The 14031-nt window shown below is 49.6% G+C and overlaps 1 protein-coding gene across 3 annotated transcripts in view; it reads left to right on the top strand.

Annotated features, from left to right (window-relative positions):
- Positions 1-14031, top strand: part of KSR2 (kinase suppressor of ras 2) — a gene marked incomplete at its 3' end in the record, with an annotated part of 339518 nt that overhangs the window by 232589 nt on the left and 92898 nt on the right. For all 3 annotated transcript variants that reach the window (XM_084762599.1, XM_084762598.1, XM_084762600.1), the window contains exons 6-7: positions 5180-5249; positions 8260-8343. In XM_084762599.1, the coding sequence (XP_084618725.1) occupies positions 5180-5249; positions 8260-8343 (154 nt within the window). The remainder of the gene's footprint in view (positions 1-5179; positions 5250-8259; positions 8344-14031) is intronic.

Here is a 14031-nt window from a genome sequence, read left to right as displayed (position 1 = left end):
TCATCCCCAGCCCCCTCTTTCACTTATTGAGGCTGGGTCTGCCTAAGTCACCAAGGCTGGCCCTGAGCTCACACCTTAGCCCAGGCTGGCATTAAGCTCTCTCTCTCTTTTTTTTTTTTTTTAAGTCCAAGCTGACCTTGAACTATTTCTGTAGCTCAGGCTGGCCTTGAGCATACTTCTTAGCTCAGGCTGGCCTTGAACCCATTTCATAGCTCAGGCTGTCCCTGAGCTCACTCCTTAGTCCAAGAGGGCCTGGAAGTCATTCCGTACGTAGCTCATGCTGTCCCTGAGATCACTCCTCAGCCCAGGCTAGCTTTGAGTTTATAAGCCCCACCTTCCCCAGTAGCTAGGATTATAGGCACACCACACCCAGCTTATTATTTTCCCCATTTCTGATTTTCTACTTATTTCTTTTCCTTTGCATCCTCCTCGTCCTCTGCTTTCTTATCCTCCAGTCTTGTCTGGTATCTTTTCATACTCCCCACGTTTTTTTTTTTTTTCTTTTCCTCTCACAGCTGATTTCAGACTCTGCAGATCAGAGCTTGAAGCATTATAACAAACTTATATATCATGTAAGTGAGACACAGAGGCACCTGCCCTGAGTCCCAGCGCGTGGGGGGTGGAAGCAGAAAGGCTTTATGAGTTCAATGCTAGTCTGGGCTACCTGAGACTGTCTCAAAAACCTGAGCAGACCAAACCAAAACTTTATATAATGCGGACACTTTTATTAGCACTGTCCTTTTGTGAGGTGTTCTGTTTGACCCTCCGACTTCCGAGGTGATGATGTCAAAGGCCGGGCTCCTGGCTTGTGCTCGATTTTGGAGCTGTTTCCTAAAGGGCTTCCACACTCCCACCTAGCGATGAGGATCATCTTCCTCCCAGCTTCCTCTTTCCATCTCAGGCGTCGTCAATTATTCTTCCCCTGAGATGAAGGCAGCACTGTCTTGTTATCAGAAAATTAGGGTGGGAAAGAGGCTTGCACTGGCTGTGGAGACATCTTAATAGACGCTTTGGTTGTTAAGCAGAAGTTTCTAGATGGGCTTAATTGCCATAAATGTTATTTGCCTTCCCTGCTATGATAAGGCCTCCATTCCCCAGGATCTTTTTTTTCTTTCTTTCTTTCTTTCCCTTCCCTCTTCCCTTTCAACAGTTTCCCTTTGCTCTGAGGCTCACATTGGCAAGTTTAATGAAACCCAAACAAAGGAAGCAGAGAGAGAGGCTCTTGGAGTTCAAGTCTCACGCCCACAGACGAAGAAGCTGAGCCCCGGGAGTGAGGGCTGTAGACTAATGAGGCTTCGCTGTTTAATGCAGTTGACAGGATGCACCCCTCCAGCCCAGACTGGGAAATGAAAGCCAGCCCCAGAAGAGCTTAATTGAGTCTGCCCTGAGCAAAGGGGCCGGATGGGGACTAAGTACACCACGGAGCTAATGGGAGATGCTCAGAGGCCAGGATTACTTGCTATGTCCGCCCTAGCCCCAGCCCATACTCCCAGCCTGCTCAGGGCAGGCAGTTGCTGAACCGGCCAGATCAGGGGTCTCAACTTTGGTGCTAATGATGCTCTGGGTGCTTTAACTTGTTGAGTGTTGAGTGCAGAGAGGTATGTCCACCTATGTACTACGGGATGCTAAATAGGGATGTCTCACTTATCATTATGGGGCTTTACCCCACTAGCTGCCAGGAGCAAACTCCCATGGCCAGTGTGACACCCCAAGAATGTCCTCAGATATCTCCAAATACCCTAAAGGGAGGGAAAGCTCCTCAGTTAAGGACCTTGAGAATACTACTTAGGAGTGTGTGCTGTGGGTGTACACGTGTGAGTGTTATCTGGTATGTGTGTGTGTATATGTGGATATGTGTGTGTGTATATGTGGATATGTGTGTGTGTATATGTGGATATGTGTGTGTATGTGTGAGTGTGTATGTGTGTGTATCTGTATGTGTGTATGTGTGAGTGTGTATGTGTATATGTATGTGTATGTGTATATGTGTGAGTGTGTATGTATGTGTATGTGTGTATGTGTGTGTGTGTGTGTATCTGTATGTGTGTATGTGTGTGTGAGTATGTATTTGGTGTGTGTGTGTATGTGTGTGTATCTGTATGTGTGTATGTGTGAGTGTGTATGTATGTGTATGTATGTGTGTGTGTATGTGTGAGTGTGTATGTGTATATGTGTGTGTATGTGTGTGTATATGTGTGTGAGTGTGTATGTATGTGTATGTGTGTGTGAGTATGTATTTGTGTGTGTGTGTGTGTATGTGTGTATGCATGTGTGTGTGCCTCCCCAGTGCTGAAGTGATAGACACATGTTTCTTACCATTCCCAGCGTGTTGCGTGGGTGCTGAGGACCTGCACCTTCACCTTGCATCGCAGACACTTTACCCCGGTAGTCCCTTTAGAGAGGATTTTTGGACAATTACATTTGCTTCTGCTGGTACCTGGCTGTGCATGCAGCCTTGACCAGGTCAGCGCGCCTCCTTGAACTCCTTTGTCTTTATTTGTACAACGAGAGTGACTATGGCACTAGGTCCAAGGAGGCATAGCTTCCGGCTATTAAGTACACAGAGGATTTCTTGGTACATACTAAGTGTCCAATAAACTGTTTCTGTTATAATAATCTTGGGTAAATTAAACACATGTTAAGAATATACTCAGCCCAAAGCACTGTGCTCTGAGATTAATGCAAAGATGAAGATTCAGTTCTTGCTTTTGTAGACGAAGTAAATATATATAACTTGTTAGGGCTGCCGCCTGCCTCACTCAGGGCAGACATTACTAATGAATCTCACTGCTCTTCCTCTCAGTCTTCAACTCGGCTCTGGTTAGGAACTACTAATTGCCAGGGAGTGGACTCTTCATTCAATACTTCCTGTTTTATAGAGGGCTCGCAGGAGGCTGCCTCCCTTTCCTGTCCAGCCTTTCAGAGTTAACCTCCCATGTCTGATGTCAGTCTGAAAAAGGGATTGACGTGGAGAAATATTTGTAAAGAACATTCTTTTCTTTCCTATCTCCCTCAGAAACAGAACTCAGTAGTAAAACGGGCTTCGAGCTTTAGTTAAACACTCTGCAGGCCGTGGGTCTTACGGATCTGTCACGCTACCTCTTTCTTCAGCATTTGGGGCTTAGAAAATCATCAGCTCATGCCAAAAAAAAAGGGCCCCAGCTTTTCAAGGGCAGCACAGAGGTTTCTGGAAACAGCTTTCAGATGGCTGTGACCATCACTAGACAGGAGGGAGAACAGGCTGGGGTTAAGTGCTTCCCAATGCGTTCTGACATGCTCAGCTCTCCCAATGAGAGCAACGCTCCTAACAATGGCTGTGAAAAATGAGGGCTGCATCTGCAGCCCTGAAGCCCCAGCAGGCTCCATCCATCTGTCTGAGGAGTGGGTGCTGGCGCGGGGCTGGCCACTTGCCTCTCTCCTTTCTGTCTAAGGCAGCTGCTGTTTTATGTCCTGCTTCCCGCAAGGTCTTCCAGGAGGCTGCTGATGGGGTTAGGATAGGGCTTGTGATCAAGGTTTCAGAAGATAGCGAACTTGGCCATTTGCGACTGTCTGGTTTGCTTAGGTCTGGCCTAAGGCATGGGGGTCGGGGGGGGGGGCAGGTAGAGGGAGAAAGGGAGAGAGGGAAAGAGAGAGAGGGGAGGGAAAAGCAGTCTGTATGCTTTGTTGTTTTTTTCTCATTCTTACTTGTCTGTCCATCTATCCATGCACCTATTCCCCCATCCATCCATCCCTCTATCCATCCATCCACCCACCTGTGTACCCATCCATCCATCCATCCATCCATCCATCCCTCCATCCACCCACCTGTGTACCCATCCATCCATCCATCCATCCATCCATCCCTCCATCCCTCCATCCACCCACCTGTGTACCCATCCATCCATCTACCCTCCAACATTATCCATCCATACACTTAGCAGTCCACCTGTCCACCTGTCCTCCATCACACATCCTTCATCTATGTACCCACTCACCTACCCGTCCATCTATCCTTACTTCAGTCCATTGATCTAGGCATACACACACACACACACACACACACACACACACACACACACACACACACACACCTGTTCATTCATTCATTCGTTCATTCATTCGTTTGCTCTAGTATGAGTTTAGATCTCACACAGCTAGATGCCCTGAAAGTCATTATCTGCAACATACAAAGGGCTTCGCTTTTGTTTGTGTGTTTGTTATATGCAGCTCTGGCTGGCCTCAAGCTCACCATCATCCTCCTGCCTCAGCCCTTACCCACGCCACCAAGTGCTGGGGTTACAAACACGTATCACCAGGCTGGACATCAAGTCTGCTTTTGAAAGAGATATTTGAATAACCAAAAGAAAAGTACACAACCTGAAATGTTGAGTAAGTCATCACATGGGCCATAAGGCAGGCGTTGTAGAGGAAGGAGTGTGGGATTCCCCGAGGTTGCATCTGGAGTCAACTGGCAGGACCACAGGCTTGGGGTCCCTCATGCTGGGATTCCCAGCTAGCTCCTGTACTGAGTATGAGATGCAGGGTCTCAAGCAAGTGACTCCCTTTCTCCAAGCCTTAGCTCCCCCACCCCCCATGTGTTCAGATTCGGGGCTGGCACGGCACGCTCGGCACAGGCTAAGAACTGTTAAGCCCAGGTCTGCTCAGTTGCATTCTTTCCACAGCACCTGTCCCTCTTTCTCTCTCTCCTCTGATTAGTTGATTGTGTATGTATGTGGGCACATGCGTCCCCCACTCATGCAAGGCCAACTTGCAAGAGACATTTCCCTCCTTCCATCATATGCGACCTGGGCATCAACTCTGGTCCTCAGGCTTGGCACTGAGAGCTTTTATCCATCCACTGAGCCGTCCTACCACATCACACACACAGCTTCTTCCTCTTTTCCTCTTTTTGTTTATTACTATGTGGCGCGGAATGACACTGAACTCATGGTCCTCTTGCCGTAGCTTGTGGACTAGAATGACTGGTGTCTTATCTTGACTGACATATTTGAAGGCATTTACCGCCTGACCTGCCTAAGGGAACCTCCTGTGACCTGGCAACGCTCTGCAGGCTGATGCAACCGGGAACTTTTTGAGGCCGGCGGGGGTTGGGGGTGGGGTGGGGGGCTTCTTTTTATTTCCAGGGCCCAGACAGAGCAGGCTCAGCCTTTGACCTTCCTGTCTGTTCTTGTCCCCACAGACACGCTCTCTGTCCCTCGATGGTCACCACAGATCCCACGCAGAGACCTTGGCAACTCCATCAAGCACAGGTAGGTAGGAGGCTGTGCCTCTGTGGCTGGGATTGGGGTGGCTCATGCCTGTGGGTGCCAGGAATGTGGCCACCCCCAGCTCCTACACCACCATGCTCTTCTGCATGTGCAGGACTGAGGTGTCTGCGTCGCAGCCTTGCCCTTATCAAATCCACACTGGGCAGTTAAAACAAGAGGCTTTATAGTTAGGTTGACCTGAGTTCTAATCCCTCCTGATAAAGCTTTGCAGCCTCAAGAAATGACTTAACCTCTCTGGGCCCCATTTTTATTTTAATGCCGTTTTTTATCGTTAAAAAGCACACAACAAAATGAGAGAAATAAAGAAAGACTCTGGGATACCATAATTTAAAACCTTTATAGAAATAACATTAAGCTGTACATCCATGAAACAAGTCTCACGGGCTACAGAGAGGGTGACATAGAGCCATAGTTAGACATCGAGCTTTTTTTTTTTACAAGACGTTAAGTCAAATTCCGTAAGTTGATACATCTGCTTAGAAATGAGATGATGTATTAAGGGCTGTACACACACATGGATGATATCATAAAGCGCTTCAGGCTCCACACTGGGGCTCTCTACTCAGGAAATCCAAGATGGCCAGCTAAACTCATTGCTGGAGGTTAGCCCAGAGCAGCAGACCAGCAGATGTGTGGGAGGCCTTCCCTAGGGTCCTCCATGGCTTGGAATTTGTTTCCAAAAACATTCTCAAATTCATCTTTCTACACGTTGCCTCATAGACTCAGGGGAGAGGAGGAGGAGTCAGGTGAGGATGGTGAAGCTCACTGACAAGAGGAAACTGAGGCCTTGGCAGATAAGGGAGGGTCCTGAAAGCTAATAATGCTCAGGCGCTATGATCTGAGATGGCGCTGGTGAACTTCTGTAGTGAGGAGCCAGCTGGACTTCTTGTTTGCTCCTTCATGGAGCCTTCCCTCCAACATGCAGAATGCTGGTGTCAGCACTGCGGGACACAGGCCTGTGGCCATGGGGAGCTGGCCAGTTAGCAGAGGGTCTGCCGACACACCGTGACAGTCCCCAGGGCTATGTCAGAGGGCTAAGGGGTTGAAACACCAGGTACCAACACAGACACGCATCCTCAGCCTGGGGCAAGGCTGGACTGAGCACTCCCGGGTGACAGCTCATCAACAGCTCTTAAAGAAAACTGTCAAAACTCGGGAAGAGCTTGGTGCGGCCAGGCTGAGCAATGACCTGAGGCTGAGCTGTGGACCGAAGGGGAGGAGAGACGAGGGCCCTGTGAGATGCTTGCTGGCTCAGCCCCACCCCTGAGTGGGCCACAGCCCCTCACTCAGCTCCCTCCTGGCTTGGCCATGCCTGTGGGTCACTAGCCACTTCTCTGGCTTAGCTATCTGTCTAGTTTGATCACACTTGTGGCTCAGCCAACACCTCTGGTTGGCCTCCACCCCTGGGCTTTCTCACCGCTGCACTGGAAACCAGTGCTGCCCCAGCTTCAGAGACTGATGTCAAGGAGAGTGAAGCCGGCTGGGCTGACCGTCTTGGGCCCCAGAGCTGGCTTCCTGATGAGGTGAGGGCCTCCTGACGCCTGTTAACTCTTCGGTCTCCCCCTGCATTTCTCCCCTGACTAGATGTCAAGAAGGAGACTGCCCCCCCATCCTGGTAAAGAAATGACATTAATGTCCCATTCTGGTGTGTTGCGGGGTGTAGTAACACCCTAGTGGTCTTAGCACACTGAAGGATGAGGCAGAGGGTCAAGAGTTGAAGGGTTAGCTTGGGATTCATAACAAAAACCTGACACACACACACACACACACACACACACACACACACACACACACACCAGCAGCAGCAGCAGCAGCAGCAGCAAATCTCACTCATCATTAGAATTATCACAGCAAGATCCAGGCAATAGAGAACACGCACCCAGGGGACAGGATAAGGCTGAGAGGAAAGAAAACCATCACCTGCAGGCCCTCACGCCCTCCCCTTCCCATTCCTGTGGGTCTTTTGCCGTCCCCTCCTCTGAGCCACCCACCCCAGCTTGCAGAATAGACCTGCTTAAACCCTGCTAAGACCCAAAGGGGCTTAGCCAAGCCCAAGTCCAAAGCTGGAGAGGGAGCATCGGCAAGCCAGCATCTCCGCTGTGAATATTGCTATTTGCTTAGCTGTGGCAGCTCCACGCTCTCTCTCGCCTGCTGTGTTTGGCGGACTGACCCAGATCCTGCAAGAGGGGATAGCGGAGGGGAGCGGCCTTCCCCCTTCAAAGTTCCCTGTCTCTGAGTTATATAACTTGCGTCCAAGTTTCCCCTTTGACACTCGGAGGAGGCAGTGGAGATTAGATACAACTATTGCCGACGGTGGCACAAATTGAAAATTAAAATTAACTGTGACCCGGGACCCTTTGGTGCTTTTGCTGAGTCCAGCCCCACCTCTGTCTCCTATCTCAAGGCAGGAAGCACAGCACAGGAGGAGTGATCTGTGAGTTAATCTAATGACTTCCAGCTCGAATTGGTGACCAGGATGTGTGGGGATTTCCACACTGTATTTGCAGCAAGTGGCAGTGACTGTCAGGAGGAAGAGCTGATAGTCTGAAAAGGCTTCCATTTGTCATGGGTTGCGGGGGAGGGGGATGCGGAGGACTCTCCCCTGCTACTGAATTTGGTGGCCCGTTGCTCACTTACAGAACTGAACTTGCCACGCAGTAGGCTATCTGCAGTGTTTGTCGAGTGAATAAATGATTTTAATGCATGTTCGAGGTAATGACTGTCACAGCCCAATTAATTCATTGAGCGTTACCTATGTGCCGGGTGCTCAGACCCTTTCAACATGCTGTCACGATTACCCCCATGCTACAGGCCAAGGAAACTGAGGCTTCGTGGTTTAAGCAACTTGATTAAACTTAATTATCACCTGTCTCGGAACAAGCAGGGCTGGAATTCAGGGTTTATAGGGTTTCCTGTTCTAGGGGTACACCCTGCTAGCGATGGACCTGTGGCTCCTGCCTCACCTCAGACATTTCCTGTTTCTTTCTCCCAGGTTTTCCACCAAGTACTGGATGTCTCAGACGTGCACGGTCTGCGGGAAAGGAATGCTTTTTGGCCTCAAGTGTAAAAACTGCAAGTGAGTGGTTTCCCTCGAAAGGGATGTTTTACGATGTGGGTGCCAGTCAGCGTGGAGGGGGGTGGGTGGGGTGGAGGGGTGGGGGGGGGTGGGCTTCTGTGCACTCCGGGGATTGTGAGTTCTCAGCTCTGGGGAGAGACAATTGCTTTGTTTTTCAGAAAGGTCCTTGTGAAGCTGGGTGTTAGTAGGGTATCAATGAGAACAGTTTTGAGAAAATCCAGAGATGGGAGGAGATGGGAGGAAGGCCCCACTGTGTGCTGGGGCTGCCAGGGCATCCCATGCTCAGAGCCTCTATTATGATTTCGAGTATAAAGGGTCTCATGTGATGATTAGATGCTCGGTTCCCGGCTGATGTTTTGGGAAGCTAGGGATCCTTTTGGACACGTGCTATAGGAATAAGAGCTAATCGTCCTAGGCCAGCTCCCTTTCTGCCCCCAGACTCTTCTTCCTTAATGCGGATGCTCCCACCACCAGGCTTTCCCACCGTCGTGGACTGGGTCCCCTGAGCTCTCATTGCTCCGGGTGTTCCACCACAGAAAAAGTAACTAGGGCAGTGTCAAAGAGCAGTCATCAGCAAACTTTTCTTCTAGTTGCTCTGCAAATAAACATTTTAAGGCTCCATGGTCCTCCAGGGCCTCCGTGTGTTCCTTGCAGCTGCTCAAAACAGGTCCTGTGTCTTGAAAACAGCCACAGACAATTTGGAAATAGTTTTAACAGTGGATTTGGTCTGGTACAACCTTTTTTTTTTTTTTTTTTTTAATTTATGAAGACAGTCGACAACATGGCTCCAGCCCTGCGGTTGGCCGATCCCTTTGAGAGTTTGTAGAGTCCTCTCTCCTCTGTTCTCTCACCATGTGCCGTCTATGAAGGTGTGCTAGAATTCCTCCCATTTTATATCTGTAAAAGCCGTGCCTCAACTTGGAAGAGTCACAGCTGAGAAAGGGAGAGGGAAGACTTGAATTCAAGCGCCGTGATGCCTGCTTTTCTTTCTATGGCTTCATGCTGGATGCTAATTCTGGTTGGGAGATGGGACCCCCCATCCCCCGACCCCCACTCCCCACCCTCCCACCCCACCCTCCAGACCACCTCCCTTTCCCCATGTCCATTCTTAGTTGATGTCAAGAAGGTGGTAAGAGAAAACATTGACACCAGCCATAGGTTCTGGAGACAGATGAAAAACCAGGTTCAGGGTTCAAATCCTACCCCTGCCACTTAGAAGTTGTGTGACCATGGGCAAGTCACCTCACGTGTCTGTCCCTCTTATGTCCCTTTGTGTATATCTGTACACATTTTTCTGGAAGCCTTATATCTGTACATATTTGTTAACTACCTTCTCAGATTCAACAATCACAATGGAAAAGACTGGGGTTGATGTGTGTCTCTTTGATAGGAGACACTCAGTCTTTTAATCTTTGTCTCTCTGTCTCTGTCTCTGTCTTTCTCTCTCTCTGTGTCTCTGTCTCTGTCTTTCTCTCCTGGGCATGTTCAGGCATCTTGCAAAATGGCTGTCTGGTGACTTCACCTGAGTAAGTCATCCAGGATGAGCTCCCTGCTAACTGGCCTGTGAGGAGGATTAATTCTTTCCAGCCCCTGAGGATCCTTTAGCTCCATGGTCTAAGGGTGGCTGGGACAGGAATTGCTACATATTAGCATTCTGAGCTGCTGTCCTCAGTGGTCCCAGCTTCTCAGGTGGCCCTCAGCTCTCTGACTCTGTGATACACAGGGCAGGTGCTTAGGCCTCTAAAGTCAGAGGCTTCCTCATGTTCCCAGTACACCTGCTGCCTTCAGAGACCCATCTTGATTGTATCAGCTCATGCTGTGTTTTGTGGGGGAAAATGGCTTTCACATCCTCACACCTGCTGCGTGGAGGCTTTGAAGTCAAGTAATTAGGTGACAGGGACGCAGCCAGGAGTCAGCGAGGCTGAACACTTCTCAAGCCTTTTCAATTTTCAGCACTAGAGGTGGGACCCAGAGGCAGCGTTTCTTCCCTGCCTTCCGTTCTAGGAGTAATGAGCAAAGACCGAGACTCTGCCAAGGGTTGGGAGAGGGGGCTGAGGACAAGAGAGAGGGCCAGCCTCGCAGAGTTGAGGTGCAGAAGCCACCAACAATAAGTGTGGGTCCCCTCTCTGCTTGAACTCTTAAGAGGCCTTGAATCTTGGTCTTTTTCTCCTCGGGAGCGTGGACATGGTACTGGCGCCCACTGCTGGACTACCGGGAGGTGTCATTGAAGTGCCCTCACCTCACACTGTTATCCAGGGACATTTCCCCACCACCTCTCACTATACCTTGTGCAAAATCGCTTCTGGTACATGGAGAGGCAGGATCAGAATTAGAACTCAGACAAACTCTGGTTACACGGTGCCCATTTTCTTCACCAATGTCCTCAATCCTTCAACGGTAATAGTTGCTGCCGCAGCTGCTGGTGTCCTAGCATGCTTTTGTCCCAACCATATACCTCTGTCTGCTACTACAGAAACAAGAGCCGGCTGCAGGGTATCCACATGCACCGAGGCTGTCGGTTGAAACCCACGCTTACCCAGTGGAGACAGTCTTCCAGGGAGCGTTGATTAAAGTGAGAGGGTGGGCATTTATTTGCATGTGTTTTCAAGGGTTGAAAAAAAATGTGGACATACTGAATGGGCTGATAGGAGGCTGGGTGAGGGACAGGCAATATTCAGGGTCCGTGGTCACGGAGCTAAGAGGACACTCGGCAGAGAAGTGAGTCTGGGTGGAAGCAAAGGGCAGGAATGAAGAACAGTGGCAAGTGACCCTTCAGAGAGGTGGCCCTGAGACGGAGGAGGTTGGGGATCACTTCTCAAAGAAGTGGGCAAGACAGTTCCATTAGTCATCCAACTGGAATTTACCAGTTGGGTACCTAATATTACAGGTCGACAAACCATTACCTGTAGTGCTTGGGGCCAAACGTGTTTTTAGGGTTGAGATGTATTCTGAATTTGGAATATTAAGGCAAGCAGTTGCGTATATGAGATGCCTTGGGGATGAGAGCCAAGTGTAAGCCCTAAGCTTCACTTGGGTAGTGTTTTTGGTGAGCTCACAATTTAACTCTGAAGTTAGGCATGGGGTGCTCCACCTGTGGTCCTGTGGGTGCTCAGAAAGTTTCAAACTGGATTCTAGGGTTTTGGATTAAAGGTGCTTAACGTTAAAACATTAACACGATGTACCCAGGCACTGGAAGCAATGGCAGGGGATCAAATGGACAAAGCCCCTGGACTGGTGGGATTTACATGCTGGTGGGGTGGGAGACAGGTAGATGGTGAGTAAAGTAAATTTGGCTAAAAAGATAGTGTAAATGGGCATTGTCGGCTACTATAAAGAGCAAGCCAGACACGGTGCTATGCATGGAGACTTGCCATCCCAGTGCTCAGGAGGGTCTGGAGCAGTCTGAGCTACATAGTGAGACTTTGTTGAAAGAGTCAAAGAAAGAAGGAGGGAGAGAGAAATGGAGGTAAGGAAGAAAGAGGAGGAAAAATGAGCGAAGGGAGAGAGGGAGGAAGGAAGGAAGGGCTGGGGAGGGAAATAGGACAGGCCATGATAAGAGGCTACAGGATTAATTCAAGGAGTCTGGGAAGCTCAAGCTCTCCTCTTATCCTGGCCTTATCCATCATCATCTGCCCAGAAATTCATACAGTATGTATGTATGTGTGACACACGATCAGAAGCCTGGGCTGCACGGCAGGCGTGTGTGCCTTCGACTCCGGATGCCACCACAAGCTGGCCATGTGATCACTTCTGTGCCTCTACCTCCTTTTCTCTACAATGATTTCATACCACTGTTTACCTCAATAGACAGTTACTGTCGACTGTTAGCTTGACAGGGACCTGGAATCTCTAGGGAACTTATCTCCGGAGGGTTTGCAAAGATGGCTTTCTAGATTATGTCGGCTGATGTGGAAGGACCCGCCCTAAGTGTTGGATGCACTGCCCGTGGGCAGGGGTTGTAAATGGAATTAAAAAAACAAGAGAAAGCGAGCTGAGCACCAGCATCCATTTCTCTCTGCTCCTTGACTGTGGGCACCACACCCTCCTTGCTCTCCTGCCTCCCTGACTTCCCAACATGATGGACCGTATCCCTTCCAACTGTGAGCCAAAGCAAACCGTTTCCCCCTTAGGTTTGCCTTTTCTGGGTATTTTGTCACAGCAGTGAGAGAAGTCACTACTAAAACTGTTACAAAGAGAAAGACAAGGTAATTGCTGGCTAGAGAGCTCGCCCCTCCCTTACCTGGCCCACGACGAGTGCTAATTAGTGAAAGCTAACACCATTCCTGGCTTGATAAATTAATGTTGGGATGTCCCTCCACCCAGGAAGCCAGAACTGTATCCTTCATGCCTAGCCCCCTCCCCCCCTCCCCAGCTCTCCTCTTAAGTGCCCACTTCCTCCGGAATTATCATCAGCTGCCTTGTTGGGAGGCTGAATACGGAGATTAATGGTCTAATAGGAAATTAAGGCTCGGAAAAGCAATTTCCAGTTATCTAAATTGAGGCATTTTCATCTAATCGGTTCAGGAGTGTGGAAGGGAGCTGCTTGCAGAGTGGCCGGATGTCAGCACTGTCCCCGCATTGTCTCCTCAGTGTGTGCACTCAGCAGCCAGGGTTTGCTCCTGCAGCGGGGGGGTGCTGTAGGGTTCCCCGGCTTTTGGTTCAGTGTTTTCTGTGTCCCAACCTCCCCACAGCTCCTCCCGTGGGGGTCTGAAGCCCTGAGGTCTCATTTATTTGAAATCTTTCTGGCTTCTCCTTCCTTTTTGTTTTTTTTTTTAAATAACTTTTTATTGATCCTTTATGAATTTTCACATCCTGTACCCCAATCTCGCTCATTTCCCTGTCCCTTTCTATCTGCCGTCTCCCCCAAGAGAAAATAAAAAACTAAAAATAAAAGAAAACAATAAGAACAAAACAACAGCAACAGTAGAATTTTGAGTGGAAGCTGCGCTGTGTCCGGGTGTGGCCGATACACAGCACATCCTCCGGTCCACACATCTTTACTTGCAGATGTTCATTGCAATGAGTCACTGACCTGGTTCAAGGCCTCTGGCTTCTGCTGCATTGTCAATACTAGATCCTCACCGGGAATCCTGCTGTTGCTCTGTGTCATGGAGATCCTGCAGCTTTGGATCTGTAGGACCGGCCATTCATTGATAGGGTAGATGTTAGGGCGGGCAAACTAAAACTGTGGATCTAGGCCCAGATGGTAGCTGAGTTGAGCCCACCAGCTCACCCACACCCGTGCCTCCTGGGCCAGGTCTCCAGTACTGCCCCAGCTAGTTCACCCAGTGCCATAGCTGGCAAGGGGCGGGGCCCGCTCTCCCTCTCTCATGCCCTCTGCCTGGCTCACCCATACCCATGGCACCAGAGCCAGCTCTACTGTGCTGCCCAGGAAAGGTGTGGCTGGCGGATAGGAAACTCTCTCGAGTGATTCTGCTGTTGTGGGGCAGGGACACATACTCTGTGGGGCTGTCACACCCTCAAGGTGGCTCTTTTTTTTTTTTTTTTTTTTTTTAACCACTGAGTAGGTCTGGGCAGCCTAGAACTCAGCTATGTAGCCCAGGGTGCCTTGAAACTTATGATCATCCTCCTGCCTCAAGCTCCCTAGTGCTAAGATTACAGCCACCATACTTGACTTTATCCGATTTCTTGTAGGGAAATAGCAATCTATGTGTGGTGATTCTGTGT

This window comes from Acomys minous (assembly GCF_964271855.1).
Source record: "Acomys minous genome assembly, chromosome: 16".
Classification (NCBI taxonomy): domain Eukaryota; kingdom Metazoa; phylum Chordata; class Mammalia; order Rodentia; family Muridae; genus Acomys; species Acomys minous.
This window is presented reverse-complemented; position numbering and strand designations above follow the sequence as displayed.